At 37.5% G+C, this 20,035-nt stretch overlaps 1 protein-coding gene across 1 annotated transcript in view; it reads right to left on the bottom strand.

Annotated features, from left to right (window-relative positions):
* MON2 (MON2 homolog, regulator of endosome-to-Golgi trafficking) overlaps nt 1-20,035 on the bottom strand; it is a 115,585-nt gene that overhangs the window by 15,817 nt on the left and 79,733 nt on the right. The window contains exons 25-30 of the mRNA XM_006767132.2: nt 19,243-19,441; nt 15,676-16,052; nt 9,997-10,140; nt 9,359-9,376; nt 8,946-9,074; nt 7,962-8,152 (exon numbers count right to left, since the gene is read on the bottom strand). Coding sequence (XP_006767195.1) covers nt 7,962-8,152; nt 8,946-9,074; nt 9,359-9,376; nt 9,997-10,140; nt 15,676-16,052; nt 19,243-19,441 — 1,058 coding nt within the window. The remainder of the gene's footprint in view (nt 1-7,961; nt 8,153-8,945; nt 9,075-9,358; nt 9,377-9,996; nt 10,141-15,675; nt 16,053-19,242; nt 19,442-20,035) is intronic.

Below are 20,035 nucleotides of genomic sequence, written 5' to 3'. Positions count from 1 at the left end.
GGAGTGTGTAGGGGATGATCAGGCTGGCAGGCAGATGTGGTTAGGGGCAATCAGGCAGGCAGGTAGGTGAGCTATTGGGAGCCAGCAGCCCCAGGTTGTGAGAGGGATGTCCGACTGCCAGTTTAGGCCCGATCCCTGTGGACATCCCTCGAGGGGTCCCAGATTGGAGAGGGTGCAGGCTGGGCTGAGGGACACGCCCCTCCCCAGTTCACAAATTTTGTGCACCCAGCCTCTAGTCTCCAAGACACATTATATTAAAACTGTCTAAAGTCAATGATAAAAATAAGAATTCTTAAAGCATTCAGGGAAGAAAAGACAGTAACTTATAAAGTAACCCCCCTCAGGCTCTCATCATATTTTTAATACATATTTTTATTGTTTTTTCACAGAGAGGAAGGGAACTTTATGTAAAGTTTCTCAGCAGAAACTTTACAGGTCAGAGAATGGAATGACATACTCAAAATAGTGAAAGATAAAAACTGCCAGACAACCATATAACCAGCCAAGTTATCTTTCAGATATGAAGAAGAAATGAGGACTTTCTCAGACAAAAAAAAACAAAAACAACAAAGAAAATACTGAAGGAGTTCACCACATCTTTGGCTTGTAAGAAATGTTGAAGGGAGCTGTTCTACTGTAAATAAAAAAAACACACAGAAGTATACAAAACTTTGAGTAAGGTGATAGAATCAGAAAATTCTAACTCTTTCACAGACTAGAGTGTTAGACAATTATAGCATGAAGGTTAAAGGGAAAAAGAGGATTAGAAATAACAATAGCTACTTCAATTTGATAGTGAATATACATTATAAAAAGGGATAATTTGTGACAACAAAAACATAAAAAGGAAGGAGGAAAGGAACAAAACTTGTATAGGCAAATGAAGATATTAGAAGAAAAATGTCACACCATGATCAAGTTCAAGTTATTCCAAGAGAAGCAGGGATGGTACAATATCTGCAAATCAATCAACATGACACACCACATATACAAAATGAAGGATAAAAATCATATGATCATTTCATTAGATGTAGAAAAAACATCTTACAAGATTCAACATCCATTTATCAAAAAAAACTTTCAATAAAATGTATAAGTAAAGTACCTTAACATAATAAAGGTTAGATATGGCAAACCTAGAGCTAACATCATAGCAATGGTGAAAAACTGAAAGCTTTTTCTTTAAGATCAAGAATAGGACGAAAATGCCCACTCTTGCCACTTTTGTTCAAAACAGTATTGAAAGGCCTAGCTAGAGCAATCCTATACAATAAAAGGCTAATATGCAAATTGTCCCCTAGACTGGGAGTTTGACCAGGGGGTGGGGCAGGCCAGCCAACCGCCCATGCCCCTCCCCCAGCTGGCCCCACTCACGATCAGGGGCAGGTCGGCCGGACCCCACCCGTGCACCAATTCGTGCACTGGGCCTCTAGTTAGGCAATAAAAGAAATAAAAGGCATCCAAATTGGAAAAGAAGAAGTAAAACTATTTATGGATGCCATGATTTTATATAGAAAATCCTAAAGACTACACCAAAAACTATTCGGAATAGTAAATGAATATAGTAAAGTTGTGGGGTATAAAATCAATATGTAAAAATCTGTTGTGTTTCTAGCAAACTATCAAAAAGAGAAATCAAGAATCTCACAATTGCAACAAAAAGAATAAAATACCAAAGAATATTATTTAACAAAGGAGGTGAAAGTCCTGTACCCTGAAAATAAAAGATATTAATGAAAAATATTGAAGACATAAAAAATGGAAAGATATTCCATGCTCAGGAATTGGAAGAATTAACAATGTTAAAATGCCCATATTGCCCTAACCAGTTTGGCTCAGTGGATAGAGCATCAGCCGGCAGACTCAAGGGTCCCAGGTTTGATTCCGGTCAAGGGCATGTACCTTGCTTGTGGGCACATCTCCACTGGGGAGTGTGTGGGAGGCAGCTGATCGATGTCTCTCATCGATGTTTCTAACTCTCTATCCCTCTCCCTTCCTCTCTGTGAAAAATCAATAAAAATATGTATTTAAAAAAATGCCCATATTACCCAAAGCAATCTACAGACGCAATGAAATCCCTATCAAAATCTCCATGGCATTTTTCGTAGATATAGAACAAAAACATCCTCAAATTTGTATGGACCTACAAAAGACTCTAAATGGCCAAAACAATCTTGAATAAAAAGAACTAAGCCAGAAGTATCACACTCTTGTTTTCAAACTAGTCTACAAAGCAATAGTAATCAAAACAGCATAGTATTGACAGGAAAACAGACATATAGACCAATGGAACAGAATTGAGAGCCCAGAAATAAACACACATATACAGACAGCTAAATTACAACAACGGAGCCAAGAACATACAATGAAGAAAGGAAAAAAAAAATGAGCAAAGGATCTGAACAGACATTTTTCCAAGAAAGACATAGAAATGGCCAACAAATATATGAAAAGATGTACAATGTCACTAATTATTAGGGAAATACAAATCAAAACCACAATGAGATTATCACCTCATATTTGTTAAAATAGCTATTATCAAAAAGTTAAGAAATAAGTGTTAGAGAGGATGTGGAGAAAAGGGAACACTTATACCTTGACTAGAGGCCCAGTGCATGAAATTCATGCACTGGGGTGGGGGGGGCACACACGGATGTCCCTCAGCCCAGTCTGCACCCTCTCCAATCTGGGACCCCTCAGACATCCCTCTCACAATCCGGGACTGCTGGCTCCCAACCGCTTGCCTGCCTGCCTGCCTGATTGCCCCTAACCGCTTCTGCCTGCCAGCTTGATCACGCCCTAACCCAGGGGTGGGCCAACTTTTTGACCCGAGGGCCACAATGGGTTCTTAAACTGGACCGGAGGGCTGGAACAAAAGCATGGATGGAGTGTTTGTGTGAACTAATATAAATTCAAAGTAAACACCATTACATAAAAGGGTACGGTCTTTTTTTTTTTTTTTCAGTTTTATTCATTTCAAACGGGCTGGATCCGGCCCGCAGGCCATAGTTTGCCCACAGCTGCCCTAACCACTCTCCTGCCAGCCTGATCGATGGGTAATTGCTCCCCTGCTGGCCCAGTCGCCCCAACTGCCTTCCCCTGCTGGCCTGGTCATCCTTAACTGCCCTCCTGGCTGGCCTGATCGCCTACAACTGCCTTTCCCTGCCAACCATCTTATGGCCGCCATCTTTTGACCACATCGGGGCAGCCATTTTGTGAAAGGGTGTGATGGTCAATTTGCATATTATTAATTTATTATATAGGATACTGGGATTGTATATTGGTGCAATCACTATGGAAAACAGTAATGGAGGTTCCTAAAAGAAATTAGGAATAGAACTACCATATGATCCAGCTATTCCACTTATAGGTATTTGTTTGAAGAATACTGCCCAGCTGGTGTGGCTCAGTGACTGAACCAGGAGGTCATGGTTCAATTCCCAGTCAGGGCACACGCCTGAGTTGTGGGCTTGATCCCCAGTGTGGGGCATGCAGGAGGTAGCTGATCAATGATTCTCTCATCATTGATGTTTCTATCTATCTCTCTCCCTTCCTCTCTGAAATCAATAAAAATATCTATTAAAAAAAGATTATGAAAACACAAATTCAAAAATACATATGTACCCCCATGTTTATTGCAGCGTTATTTACTATAGAACAGATACCTGAATAAACTGTTCATCAACAGATGACTAAAGATTTGGTATGTGCGCATGCACAAACACACACACACACACACCTGAATACTACTTGGCCATAAAAAAGATGAAATATTGCCTTTTACGACACAGATAGACTTGAGAGTATTATGCTAAGTAAAGTAAGTCAGATAGAAAATTGTATGGTTTCACTCATATAGAATGTTAAGAAAAAAAAGAAACAACAAACAAAAACAAACTCAAAGATGAGGACAACAGATTGGTGGTTATCAGAGGGGAAAGAAGGTGGAGGGGAGGCAAAATGGTTACTAAGGGTCAAATGTATACTGACAGGTGGAAACTCTACTTTTGGTGGTGAACATGCTATTTATAGATAACAAATTTTAACGCTGTACATCTGAAATTTACATAATGTACCAATGTTACCATTTACCAATGTTACTTCAATTAAAAAAAAAAAAGCTTCTTCAGTTTATTATTAAGGCAACATGCATACACAGACAGATAATTAGAGGAAAAGGGAAAAAGTTTAAATTTATAAATCTACTCATTTTATATAAATTAACATCAAGATTTGGGCAATGAAGCCACAAAGGAATTCAAATTTTCAGTGTTATTTTAAAGATAAAAACATAATTTGTTTCCTGCAAATACAAAGAATATGTTTGCATTGGTATCAATAAAATTTCTAGAAGTGAAAAATACATAAGAAAGCAAAACAAAGTCTGACCATTTTCAAAAACAGAAATTAGAATCATATGTCAGTTTGAATTCTGAAATATCAGAGAAAAATGTAAGTTAACCCTTCTGCACTCTACAGGGGAAAATGTAAGTTAACCCTTCTGCACTCTACAACTTTTAATTATTTAGTTAGTTAGTTAATCCTCACCCAAGAATATTTCTTCCATTGATTTTTAGAGAGGGGAGGGAAGAACAAGAGAGAGAGAGAGAGAGAGAGAGAGAGAGAGAGAGAGAGAGAGAGAGACACGATGTGAACGAGACATATCGATTGGTTGCTTCCCACATGCCCTCACCGGGATTAGGGATGGGGATTGAACCAGCAACCCAGGTACGTGCCCTTAACTGGCAATCAAACCCGAGACTCTTCAGTCCGAGAAATGATGCTCTAAGCCAGTAATGGCGAACCTATGACACATGTGTCAGAGGTGACACGTGAACTCATTTTTTTGGTTGATTTTTCTTTGTTAAATGGCATTTAAATATATAAAATAAATATCAAAAATATAAGTCTTTGTTTTACTATGGTTGCAAATATCAAAAAGTTTCTATATGTGACACAGCACCAGAGTTAAGTTAGAGTTTTTCAAAATGCTGACACGCTGAGCTCAAAAGGTTTGCCATCACTGCTCTAAGCACTAAGAAAAACTGGGCAGGGCATTTTCTTTTTAATATTTCAATTAAACTTGACATTCAATATCATTTTATACTAGAGGCCCAGTGCATGGATTCATGCACCAGTGGGGTCCCCTGGCCTGGTCTGCAGGGATCAGGCTGAAACCGGCTCTCTGACATCCCGAGGGGTACCAGATTGCCAGAGGGCAGTTCTTGGGTGACGAACCCTGGAATCAGGCTCTCTCCTCTCTGGTTCCGGGTGTGTCACCTGAGAACTGCAGCTGCCAAGTCACCACAGCTCAGCAGCTCCTATGTTGGGCGTCTGCCCCATGGGGGTCAGTGCGCATCATAGCTACTGGTTGGAGCATCTGCCCCCTGGTGGTCACTGCAAGTCAGAGCTACCAGTCAGATGGTCAAAAGGTCAGATGGCCGCTTAAGCTTTTATATATATAGTTTCAGGTGTATAGCATAGTGTTTAGACATTTATATACTTTACAAAGTGATCCCCCATAATTCTAGTATTACCCACCTGGCACTATTCGTAATTATTACAATACTAGAGGCCCGATGCATGAAATTCATGCAAGAGTAGGCCTTCCTTTCCCCAGCTGCCGGCATTGGCTTCCCTCTGGCATCCAGGACCCGGGCTTCCCTCATAGCCCCTGATTTGTCCAGAAGGACATCTAGTCTAATTAGCATATTATACTTTTATTATTATAGATTATTAACTATATGCTCTACGCTGTACTTAGCATCCCCATGACTATTTTGTAACTACCAATTTGTACTTAATCTCTTCACTTTTTTCACCCAGCTCCTTAACTCCATGCCCATCTGGCAACCATCTGTTTGTTCTCTGTATCTATGAGTCTCTTTCTGTTTATACCTTTTTTTTTTTACTAAATAACAACATTATAAAACATAATCTCTTCAGTTAAATCATTCTGTTGTGGATTCATCAATTAGATTGTAGCGGGGGGGGAAGGAAAATTAGATGTAAAACTTAAGACTACCTGGCTATCCACAGCTATTACATAAGTTCATTGATAGTAAAATGTCATATTTTAGATCAGTGTTGCCCAAACGAACTTTCTGTGAGGATGGAAATGTTCAATAATCTGCACTGTCCAACATGGCAGCCACTAGTCACATATGGCAATAAGAATTTGAAACCTTGCTAGTGAGACTAAACTGAACTTTTAATTTTACTTAGTTAAAAATTTTAATTAACCACAGCTAGTGACTACTGCATTGGATAGTACAGCTCTAGATGGACAGCAGCAGATTCCTTATTCAAAATATTTAGTCTGTGTTCCAATTATCCCACTCTCAGTGAGGGGTCAAAAGAGCATCCTTAACTTATGCCCTCAGTTGAATATCACACAATGAAAATTCCATTTTTCTTTGCCAAACCTACCATCTTTTAAAAAATCTTATTCATCTAATTTTTATTTCAGTATATTATTGTAATTGTTCTTTTTTCTTATAAGCTATTGTTAATCTCTTAATGTGCCTAATTTATAAATTATACTCTATCTTAGGTATGTATGTACAGGACAAAACATAGTATATTGGGTTGGTACTATCTGTGGTTTCAGGGAGTCTTGGAATGTACCCCCGTGGATAAGGGGGACTACTATATTTATGTTTTTAATTGTTTAGGAACAGCCAAACCTAAATATATTAAAGAGCTGATCATTACTGCCACTGATCATATTTATTCTGGTAAAATACTGATTTTCTAAAATTGCTTTCTTTGTGTAATGCCAAATGGAAATGGTTTTAAAAAATGGACCTTCTTGGCTTCATCAAGTCAAAACCATGGTTCTTTAATTATGATGCATTCACATAGTCTTATATACAGACTAGAAGCCTGGTGCATGAAAATTCATGCACTGGAGGGGGGTCCCTCAGCCCAGCCTGCCCCCTCTCACAGTGCAGGAGCCCTCAGAGGCGGGAGGTGACCCGGCGATCAGGGGAAGGCGATGCCCCATCACACCTCTGCTGCTACCACTGCCGGCAGTGCAAACCTCAGTCGGCCCTGGTTACCTGAGCCTCGGGCGGCTCTGGGCGGCTGGGGGACTAAGGGTACTGGGGGACTCCGGAGGCAGGCGCATAGTGTGGCCAGGCCCACCTGGGGGCAGGCCTGGCCTTGCCACACACCTGCCGCCCTGGTGGGGCTGAGGGGACTGGGTGCCGCCATCTTGTGGCTGTGGGTGCCGCCATCTTTGAGGGCATGGCAGCAATTAGCATATTCCCTCCTTATTGGCTGTGGGACACTCAAGGGGCTGCAGCTTGCCAACCACTGGACTAGAGGCCAAGTACATGGATTCATGCACTGGCGGGGCCCCTTGGTCTGGCCTGTGCCCTCTCACAATCCGGGACCCCTTGAGGGATGTCTGGACTGCTGGTTTCGGCCCAATCCCTGCAGGCCAGGCCACCAGGGCACGAATTTGTGCACCAGGCCCAGTTTCAGCCCGATCCCCACAGGCCAGGCCGAGGGACCCCACCAGTGCACGAATCCATACACCTGGCCTCTAGTATGCATCTAAGATCTTCGGTTTATCTCTTCACGCCCTCCCTCCTCCCCCCTTCCCTCTGAGATTCATCAGTCTGTTCCATATTTCCATGCCTGTGCACTGAGCATCTGCCCCGCAGTGGTCTTGCGCGTCACAGCTACTGGTCAAACGGTCCAATGGTCCAACAGTCGGACGGTTGCTTAGGCTTTTATATACATTGATTCCTATCTTACTACCGAAATAATTGTAAAGTACAAAATCTCCATTGCTCACAGATGATGTACTAAATGGATAAATGCCTAATCCAGCTGTGCTTTGTATATAAGCTATGATTCTCAATAATCAATTACTTTAACGAATAATTAGAAATACTGTTTTTAAAGAAATTACAGGCATAGTATACACTTCTTTAAAGATTGTCCTAACTGACCTTTTAGTAAAAAGAAAGTCTTCAAAAGTATTGGCTAGTTCTGGCCACATACTGTCAAATTTTCCAGAAGAAGCATGCTGCCGGGCAACCGGTAATCCGATAGAAAGAACTTTGAGGAGAGAAGATACTGCCAGTTTCCATGTGCTTTCAGAAGGGCAGGAATACTTCAAACTGAGAGGAACCCTAAGGGTCTGTGAAAATAAAGACAATTTAAGATAAGTATTCATTAAAATTTGTACATACAACTTTATTTTTTTTTTTAATTATAAGAGAAAAAATAATAGCATAGGCATTTCATTTAAAGAAGGATGTTATTTTCTAGAAAGACTAATTCTCCATTATAGTTTTCAAATTCTACTGCCTAGAAAAATATACTTTTAAATCCTATCTCCAGTGACCCTGAAAAAGTAACAGCACTTAAAAAAAGAAAAAGTTTTTATTGATTTTTAGAGAGAGGGGAAAGGTGAGGAAGACAGAGAGAGACAGAGGAAAAAGCAAGAAATAAGCTTTTGGAGGAATGGACACAGTCAAGAAGAGATGAATTTTTAAAATAATTGTCAACACCAGAAACTAACATAACATTGTATATCTATTCTAATTGAAAAGTAAAAATGACTGTTAAAATTATGCATGATAAATTAAATCAATGGGCTGAATTGTGAATTTCTCCCTGAATGTTCAACATCAAAGTATGAGAAGTATCATCCTAAGAAACAGGACCCTCAACTCATTGTCTTATGTGACAAAATTTAGGAATTGCAAAAAATCTAATGCATATTCACTTAATAGTTTTCATTTAAAAAACTTCACACTTCAGATAAATAGGTTTCTAAGTATTATCCATGAACACTGCAGAAAAGTCACTAAAAGTAATAATATAAATTGCATTTTCAATATATGATAAAACATTATTATCTAAAGGGTTACTTCAATAATACTGTCATTATCAAATAAAAGTATAAACATTTTTTTTAAAAGAAATACCTTAATGATATTCTGGAGTACTTTCTCATTCACCACTGCTTTGTGACAGGCTGTTTTTTGGTATAAATCCACAACAACTTCCAAAGACCTTTCAGCAAATGGTACATAATTCAAGGCTACCCATTCTGCCTACAAAGTAATATTTTCACATGGAATTAAAAATAAATGAGATTAAATGAAATTGTATTGCTTTCAAACAGAAAGCTTCTTTGTCTTAAAGTTCAGGCCTTGGTTTTATGTCAGATTATATTACATGCAAAGTTTTCAAAGAGATATGTACTTCATGAGATAATAATTTTCAGCCAGGCAAAAATCAAAATTATTGTGAAAAGCACATAGAGCATTCTATCAAGAACTGGAAAAGATGTACTTGTTGTCAATAGGTTAGGACAATTTTAGGAAATTTAACTCACCGGTGCAAATAGTTGGATCTATTGTGATTCCATTGTGTTGCAAGACAAATAGAATGAAAAGAGTTAATACACATTAAAACTACTTTTCGGACCATGTAAAATTATAATTTTTATGTTGTGTGAACAAAATCAGCATGTGCATGCATTCAGAAATTTACTTTTCTCCTAAGCCAAAACAGAGTTAAAATTTGCCAATTATGGTTATAAAAATCTTCTATGTAAAATCCAACTAAATTTCACACCAGTAGTAGACTTCTTATTTAATCACACAGATATTTTCATTCTGCATTGTAGTTATCTATTTTAGGAAAGATTAGGCTTAAGGATTTAGAAGTCATTTTATAGTGGGCTGGGGCAGCCAAGAAAGGAACTTTGAAGAAGATGTACTATAGCGTAACATGGAAGGCCAAACTTCCTAGAGAACCATTTGGGAAATGGAAATCATAAGCAAGAAAAAAAGAAACACAGAAAAGATTCTATACATAGTATTTCTTTTAGGCTAAAACTGTGACCAGACATACAAAAGTTTATATGTGAATGAAAAACTTCTGAGGTAATCAGAGTTCCTCTTAAATAGAACTGACTTGTACTTATCAGCCATAAAATCTTATATAGTAAATATAATTAGAGTAAATTACCTGATTATATTTTGCATTTGCAATGTGCTTTGTTTCCAGTTGTCCATACTGTGGAGGTTTACAGGAAAATTCTACAAATGCCAGTAACTGGTCAAATATAGCTGGATACATTATCTGCATGTTTTCTGGTCCTACACAGATAGCCTATAAAAGCAAAATATGAACAGCAGAATGCATAATCTGAATTCTATTAAGTTCTTTACTGTTACATGCATTTGCTTAACCAAATAATCTTAAAAACTGAACTATTTTATGTATCATACAATCTTTTATAAGCCCTGAAGGACATTTAAGCTTTTTAAAACTATTATTGAGTAAAGTATAGGCTAAATGTATAAATCAACTAAAAACTTTTTAAAAATAAAAAGTGTAATATTGCCCTGGCCGGGTTTCTCAGTGTGTTGGAGCATCTGCCCTCGGACCGAAGGGGTGTGGGTTCAATTGCCAGTCAGGGGCACATACCTCAGTTGCTGTTCAATATCAGGCCCTGGTCAGGGCGCACATGGTAGGCAACCAATTGATGTGCCTCATGTTGATATTTCTTTCTCCCCTCCCCTCTCCCCGTTTCATTCCCTCTAAAAAATCGATGGAAAAAAATATATTTGGGGCAGCAGGGATCCGTTGGCCCACCCCGGCGTCCCTGTGTGACCTGACCCGGGGCGGCTGGGCAGGGCAGCAGCGATCCACCGGCCCACCCCAGTGTCCCGTGTGTGACCTGACCCAGGGCGGCGGGGCAGGACAGAGTGGCTCCTCTGTCACCCCAGCTTCCTCATCACAGCTCCCTTGGGGGCCTAAGCCTTTAGTTGGACATCCCCCGAGGGCTCCCTGGCTGCCAGAAGGATGTCTGACCGCAAGCTTAGGCCTGATCCCCTGGGGTGGACATCCCCCAAAGGGTCCTGGACTGCAAATGGGCGCAGGCCGGGCTGAGGGATCCCCCCCGAGTGCACAAATTTTTGTGCACCAGGCCTCTAGTATGTATATATTTTAAAATATATTTTATTGATTTTTTTTTTTTACAGAGAGGACGGGAGAGGGATAAAGAGTTAGAAACATCGATGAGAGAGAAACATCGATCAGCTGCCTCCTGCGCACTCCTCACTGGGTATGTGCCCGCAACCAAGGTACATGCCCTTGACCGGAATCGAACCTGGGACCCTTCAGTCTGCAGGCCGACGTTCTATCCACTGAGCCAAACCGGTTAGGGCAGGGTAGTACATATTTAATAATGTCTAATATACCTGAATATAGACTTGATTTTAAAGAATACAATATTTTAATATAAACTTATTGCTACAAATAATTTTATAAAACAGAATAAAATGCCCATCTTATCACTGCAGATTTTAATTATCAATTCAAATATGTCAAAAGTACTTAAATAAATCTTATGTTTTTATTTTTTTCTAGCCACAAATGTGTATTTTCCTCTCAACCTTTCGTATTTTCCTGTTTTAGTGTTTATCTATCTTTGTGAGAAAAATATTTAATGATATTACTTATAGAATGCCTAAAATATATCTGTGCTCTACAAAACAAAAAAAAACCATGATCACTCTACCCTCTACTCTTAAAATACTAAGTCAAAATTCATAGCATTCAAATTTTTAAGGAATTTCTTTAAAAAGATATTTACAACATTTATATTTGTATGTAATCCGTGGCTTTTTAACTGTCAGACAATAGATTAGTTTCATTTTCTCTCAGAGAAGATATAGCCATTTAGCTGTAACTGAAAGTTTAGCTATAACTGTCCTAAGATAGAAAGTGGATAAGCAAAGTGCTGCCCATAGCTAAGTTAGATCATTTTATAATTACAATGTGAAAAAATAACACCATGTCTCAATATTTAACTATTTTTGCCAGAAATAGTGAATGGAGAAACTGAATTATAAAAAAATGTTCTCTAGCCCTGGCCGGTGTGGCTCAGTTGGTTAGAATGTTGTCCCCTTTCACAAAAGGTGGCAGGTTCAATTCCAGGTCAGGGCACATAACTGGGTTGCAGGTTCAATCCCTGGTTTAGGCAGGAGGCAACTGATCGATGTTTCTCACATGAATATCTCTATTTGTCTGTCTGTCTGTCTGTCTCTCTCCTCCTTCCTCTCTCTAAATTCAATAAAAAGTATATCCTCAGGTGAGAAAAAAAATTCTCTCTATTAATTACTTCTAATAGCTTCACCTTCTTCATTAACCTTTTGCTAAGTCTTAACTCTTAGAAGTAAACAAGTAGTAATTACTATGGAAAAGAGACAATTATCCTAAGTGCATTATTTTCAATAATTGGGGGGGAAAAAAGCACCTGTGTTGATAACTTAGTAAACTAAGTATCACAATTTCTCTGGAAGTATCTTAGCACCAAATAATGATTTTGACTATGCATTGGGATTTTCTGTGTTCCTTTATAAAAATAAAACATAAGTAGTGTTATAGTAGATTATAAAGCTATTCTGGAATCTTAAAGTGTATAATATAAAGTCAACTTTTTTTTTAACAACAAACTCCATATAAAGAAAATTATTATTGGCTTTTCTTCTTTAGTATTCTGAAGTTGATATATCACAAAAACCTATAATATAAACTTGATAACAGATTTTAGTACCCAAACTGAGAATCAATAAGCAATCTGAAGAATATTTCCTATTAGTTCTTAAAAACTGTGTATATGAAAACAAGACATCCAAAAACTGGACATCCAACCTCTGGTACGGTTCAAGGTTTCTCTCATTAAGTAATCGATAATAATTCATTCATTACCTACCATGTTCTAAGGCCTTTGCTAGAGAAACTGATGACGAAGATAGTAACAGCTAAACAATTGCTGAATGTTTAACTGTATCAGGCACTAAATATCTTACAAATGTTATCCCATTTAATAGGGAAAAAAATTATAGATTATTTTCATTTTATAGATGAGGCATCTGAAGTATAGAGATTCAGAAACTTGCCCCTGTAAGAAGACATGGTTTCACTGAACAACTCCAAGGCACCATTTCACACACAATGTGATGCTGTTTCCTGGAGTACCAGTCCAGCAACTGAGACGATGGAGACAGGTTATCTAGCCATCTGACTTTAGGAAGTTTAGCAATAAATAAGACAGTTGCAGTCCCTTGATCTCAGAACTTAATAAAAGCAGATAATCAAATTCTCAGGTCCTCCATGTATGCCAAAATGTCTTGAGAAAAAAATCAATTAGCATATGTAACTGAGACAATTTAGTTAGGAACTAGTGATTTGAGAACCAAGAGAAGACTGTGACCCTGAATATAAGGGTAAATAGGAAATCAAAAAAAGAGTTTTTCTGCCCTGGCCGGTGTGGCTCAGTTTGTTGGGCATCATCCTGAGCACAGAGAGGTTTGCTGGTTCAATTCCCCATCAGGTCACATGCCTGGGTTGTAGGCTCGATCCTTGGTGTGGGGCATACAGGAGGCAGCCAATCGATGTTCCACTCTCACATCAATGTTTCTCTCTCCCTCTCCCTTTCTCTCTCTCTAAAAATCAATTTAAAAATCTTTTTAAAAATATGAGTTTTTCCTTTAGGAAGGAAAATAGTTTTTAATCAATAAAATGTTTTGCGGAATAGTTTGTTAGGATAAAATCCCAAAGCAAAAACTTGCCAAAACCCATGGAGGAAAATATAAAAACATTCTCACAGATCATGAAATATGTAAAATTTTCTCAGGAAATATTGAAGATTACCATATTATATTATTTTCAAGTAATGGGTACAGTGAAAATTAACAATGCAAAATATCAATTGATATAAATGAACAATATAAAGCTTCTTAAGTTTCAGGTTGAAGGTATATGTTGTTTTCAAAGCTCAGAACAAATTCCTAGTAACTGGGATGAATGATTCCACTTATTGTCTTATTGCTAAAGCAGAGTCTGTTTTTTTGTTTTGTTTTGTTTTAATGATATACTTTTTTCTCTTGAAGAGAGTTTTTTGTTTCTTCCTTATTTTTATTCTCTACACATATATAAAAGTTTGAATCAAACATCTGAATGAGAGTTGTAGAGTATAGGCATCCCACAAGGCCTGTGGCTTTTCTTTTCTTTTTTGATAAAATTACTTTTCCATTCTCTCTAGAGCAGTCTATGAGTGATTTATGAGCATGATCAAGCAAGGGGGGGGGGAGTAATTATTGAGAACCTACATTCCCCCCCCACTACAATTAAAAACAGCTATTTTGATTTCAATTGTGGAAAACTGATATTCCTTCAATAAATTTTTTAATGCCAGATTCTCTTAAATTTTAAGTTTCTACATCATTTATTTCTCTGTATAATAGGGTTAAACAGATAAAGAATTACTGCTCAGCTAGACTTCTTCCAGAGGCAAATAAGAGGTATTGCCATATAGCAGAAACCACCATTCTTCATATGAAAATGTTCATCATTCCAGTTGGATATGTGCAATCAGTTAAATGGAAAACATGATTTACAGTACATAAATGGTTACGGATCACAGATGCATAATCAGGTACTAGTTCCATTCTAATCTATATATATAAAAGGTTAAGCGACCGTCTGACTGGTAGCTATGATGCGCAATGACCATTAGGGGCAGGCACTCCAACTGGTAGCTATGACACTCACTGACCACAAGGGGGCAGATGTTCAACGCAGGAGCTGCCAAGCTGTGGTGACTTGGCAGCAGCGGTACTCTGGTGACGCACCCTGGAACCAGAGAGGAGGGAGCCCGATTCCAGGGTATGTCACCTAAGAACTGCCTTCTTGCAATCTGGGCCCCTTGGGGGATGTCAGAGAGCCAGTTTCGGCCCGATCCTCGCAGGCCAGGCCAAGGGACCCACCTGCCAGAGTGACCTCGCTCACTCTGCAGATGCCCTTTGAGCTGCAGTAATGCCCCAGGTGCAGATGGCCCAGGTGTAGCCTGCCAGGGAGGGACCGCGGGAGGGTGGCTCCGGAGCGTGTCCAGACTGTCTCGCCCAGTCCCGCCCCGCTGGCCACCTTCTAATTAATTTCCTTTCAATGTTCATGAAGCCTTGCACCAGGCACTAGTATGTCATAGCTACTGTACGGGAATTGCTGTCTCTTCAGTTGGCATTTTGTTCCTCAGCATTTTGGCTGTTGTGAATTGCACTAACAATTACATTACAGTTTAAAGAATTATTTGATTTTGATCTGGTGTTACTTGCTAATTGGAATTTATTCAATGATATCTAGGTCTGTTTTGATACAATTTTTGCAGTAACAAAACACACATAGGTAAAAATATAACTTTCTTAAATTTCTGTAAAACACTTTATAAATTTATCCTTCTTTTTTTAAAATAAGCTTCCAAGAATTCCAGAGCTAGATTTAATTGCAGATAAAAACATATATATGTGTAATCCCACTGCTTATTAATTTTCTAATTATATAAGTACCAGACAAAAGCTGTTATTCCAAAAAGTATTAGCCTCTTATAAAGAGATGTATGAATAAACCAAAAATGCTGGTGAATAGAAACAATATGCAGGCAGTTTCTTAACGACTCTCAAAACAAACCTGAATTACCAGAAAATGACACGTTTTTAAAATAACTAGATCTTTACAATCCTGAACTTATACCAACTATATATTCATAACAATCTTAATGATCCAGAATTACCAAAAAAATACATAGCAAAGGAAAAAAAACATGCATTTTTGTTTAGATAGCCATTAAAATTCTATTACCTTTTGGAGAACATCTAAAGCTGTAAGTACAGCTTCCTGTAAACTTGTCAAAACTGCTTCAGTATAAGATGGAAGAATAAAAGGAGATGCATCTGAACTTATTGGGACAGAAACAGCACTGTGCAATATGACCCCCAATTTTTGCAGGTCATCCATGTTGAAACCAGTTTTTATATGTTGGTAGAGAGCTACAAGGACAGACACAGGTACATTAACTGCAGGCGGTGTCTCAGGCTTATCTGAGTCTCTGACAGGGGACACAATCTGTAAAATTTCCTGGAAGCTTTTCAGTGCAGCCAGAGATACTTCATTGTTTTTGCTGAGTGCTGCTGATTGTATATGGTCAAGAAGAACATCCCATGCTCTTGAAAAGTCTCCTATTTAAGAAGAGAAAATATATATATATCACCATAAAAGTGAACAAATGTTCTCTATTAGACCCTTTAGAATCTATTTGCTTTATTTTTCTGCTTAAATTCCTATGGAACTAGAAAAACTGCATAGGTACTAAGGTTACTAATAATGTGAATTAAAACCATTACAACCTGAAAAATCCAGTAAATTATTTTTCAGATACAGGAACAAAGGGCACCAAGAAGAGATTAGATAATGGGGTATATCAAACAATGTTTTGGTTTTAAAAACAAAACTCTATAAACATAAGTATACATGTTTATACTCTATCCTAGTACTTTTGCCAAAGGAGAAAGAAAAAAATTTAAGAGGGTAAAAACAAAAGCTTTTTAGTAACATCTTCAGTCTATCTATCTGCCTTTATTAATGATTAAGATGTTATCTTTCTTAAATATATTGGAAAAGTTACAAGCTATAATAGTATGAAACTTTATTTTATATGTCTAAATGGTTAAACTGACATTCCATTAAACTTTAAACTTTAGTTTTCATATTCAAATAATTTATAGTTATACAACTCTTTTAAAAAAGATTTTTTTCTTGATTTTGAGAGAGAAAGGGAGAGTGAAAGAGAAACTTTGATGTAATAGTGAAACATCAATCAGCTGCTTCCTGCATGACCTAACCCCCCACAGGGGTCAAGCCCACAACTGGGGTATGTGCCCTAATTGGGAATCAAACCAGCAACCTTTCAGTGCACAAGACAACACCCAACCAACTGAGCCACATTGGCCAGGGCAGTTGTATAACTTTCTTAAACATTTTTCACCCATAATAGTTACCAGGACAAAATAAATAGACTGTCCTTTAATAATGAGTATAAATTTCTTTCCCTCACATGAAAATGAGTCAGCAAGGCATGAGCTGAATGGTACTTGCTGGTTTCCACTGATCAATTCAATCTCTTGCTCTACTACTATGACCAACTAAACACATAATGAACCCAGGTGTAATTTGTTTCTATGAAGTCCAGCAAAAATGACCTTATTCCTAACAGCAATCTGGCCCAATGGTTTGTTAACAGATAGTTTTACTTTAAGAGCTGCTTTATTACCTACATACTTGCATTTAAATAATGCAAAAATCAGAGGAATTTACATTTTCAAAAGTAGAATAACATAAGTAGGTTATGGAACATATATAAATCATCAAGGTTTATAGCCTTAGAAAGGCTATAAATGACTTGATTTATTTAAAGTTATCTTAAAAAATGTTTTTCAATTACAGTTGACATTCAATATTATTTTATATTAGTTTCAGATGTACAGCATAGTAGTTAGACACATATAATTTACAAAGAGATCCCCCAATAATTCTAGCACCCACTTGGCACCATACTTGATTTTTTTTTTTTTTTTTGAGGAAGCACTCAATTAATAGAAAAAGCTAGAAGCAGATCTGGTATGAAACAATAAATACTACTCTGCTTATATAGGACAAACTATAACACCTTCCCAGTTTTGTGCCTCTTTTCTATTCTCCTTTTTTTAATTAAAAATTAAGGTATAATTTTTTACATACAATAAAAAAGATTTTTTCAGTAAACTATTCAAAGAGCTTTGACAAATTACATTTAAAAACTATCAAAATAGCTAAACAAAAGCAATTCCTCTATTAATATGCTCTATGTCTAGGAAAAAGTCATTTTTCTAAAAGACTAGGATAATTATATATTACACGTTTGTTAAAAATATGAACTTCATTCTAAATAAAAAACATTTGTAGTTTCAAATTATAAAAAATTATCAACGTAAAACAAACTATGTAATGTCTTCATTTCTAAAAATCTAAATCTATATCTATTAGTTCTTAGCTTTTAAAATAAAGTAACTATTATGGAGGTATTAAAAATGATGCTTATTTTGTCAAAACTCAGCAAATATACAGTTAAAATTGGTACATTTCATTGTACATAAGATTTAAATATGTTAATCCTAAAATGAAAAATGAAGCACTATAAGTTATTTTTTTAAAAAAGAATGTACATGATCACCACACAAAAAAACCTACAGAAAAAGTAAATATGCTTATGCTTTAAAAACAGAAAAAAGTCAAATATAAAATAATAAACTAAAAAACAAAATATGTATAGTATGCTCAATTATGTACAAAAGTATTTCTGTTCACATTTTCTATCACCCCTATCACTCCCACCAGAATTGAAGGTACTATAATCTACACTGGCGTTTCTCAATCTCAGTAATATGGACAGTTTTGGTTAGATACTTCTTTGTTGTGCATCCGTTGTCTCTACTCCCCAGATTCTAGCAGCACTTGTCCCTCATCAGTTGTGACAATCAAAAATGTCTCCAGACATTGCCAAATGTCCTGGAGGGAAAAGGGGAAGGGCAAAATTGGCCCTGGTTAAGAACCACTGATCTGCACCAACAGCTTCCTAACCAGTCTAATAGTGTCCTCCTGCCTTCCTTCCTTGCTGCCATTTCATACCATCCACAGTGACCTTTCAGAACTGCATATCTGATCATGTCACAATATGAACTAAAACCGTTAGTAGCTTTTCACTGCTGTTGGATGGAGTTCTAACTTATGAACATGACCTCCACAGTTTTGCATGGTTTGGCCTCTCTCTACCTCTACAACTTCATATGGAATCACATTTTCATTCCAAACCTTCAAACATGCTAAGGTCCTCAACATCTCCCACCCAATTTTCTTCTATCTCTTCTATATGTTCTCTCTGCCAATAAGGCCCTTCAACTTTCATTTTACCCTCACCTGATGAAATCTCATATCCTTGAAATATCAGATAAAATAATGCTTTCTTAGGGAAGACTATCTGGACCTCACTGGTCTGGTTAAATACCTATTATAAGCTCATAATGCACCACTCCTTTGTAGCATTTATAATTGTAGCAATTTTGCATTTTTAATGTAGTTATACTTCTTTCAAATGCCCATGACAGCAAAGATGGTGTATTTTTGGATCATCATTATATTCCCTTGATGCTCGCCCAAAACTGCTATGCACATACCGCACATTAACACAAAGACTGGCAGTTAAGATTACTCTTGGGAAGTAGCATTGTATATGAATTTCAAAAAAAATCTTTTGTATTTTCCAAATTTTCTTTATCATGAATTGTCTGTATCACCAGGAAAAGAAAAAAAAAGCATATATATGTATATATAGACCTAAAGGTTGCAGTAAATATCTTCTAGTGTTGAAGATTCTTGCTACTCCGGCCAATGTTAAAACCCATGTCTCAGCCCACTGCTTCTCTGCTGTGTCCCTTGAATGATGAATGAGAATATTGCCACCTCCGGATTCAATCTTTTCTTTGTCTGCAGTGGTAGAAGACTCTCGAACTCGGTCCAACAGATGAAAGAGAACCTGAATATTTATAAAAATACATATAAAAAGTATTGATAATATAGACTAGGAATTATTACAAAAATTCTATCTGACAATCCCCCTATGTTAGAAGAAATTGAACACTAGAAGTATTCTTATATAAGCCATGGAATATGAAAAGTTAAGATAAACTAGAACGAACATCATCTAAGACTTTTGGGTTGAAGTGTTAATGGAGCATCTATGGGATAATGTATTAAAAAAGAACAAAACTGACAGAACCTAGCTAGAGAACCCAACTATGCTGATCAACTGAAAGCTGTCTCTGTGTCATTCCTTCTTCGCTGACTCCGTACACACCTTTGGGAACCCCTGGACCTGCTGGGGTTGGACCCCAACTTCGAACAACCACTTCAAAAATACAACTAAAAGATGGAACGGACATCATCCAGAACCACGGGAAGGCTGGCTGAGTGTAAGTTCTGCAACTAGAAGGAAAGAAAGGCACGCTGAGAGCCAGAGGAGATGCAGAAGTAAAGCGCAGAGGTAGGGGCTCGCGCGCGGAAAGGGGCTGGCACCTGAGGCCGCGGCTGTCTTTTTGAATCCAGAGGGAGTCACAAGCTCCTGACTGCT

Source organism: Myotis davidii, unplaced genomic scaffold, assembly GCF_000327345.1.
Source record: "Myotis davidii unplaced genomic scaffold, ASM32734v1 scaffold402, whole genome shotgun sequence".
Lineage (NCBI taxonomy): Eukaryota > Metazoa > Chordata > Mammalia > Chiroptera > Vespertilionidae > Myotis > Myotis davidii.
Note: the sequence above shows the minus strand (reverse complement) of the source record. Positions and strands in the feature narration are given on the sequence as shown.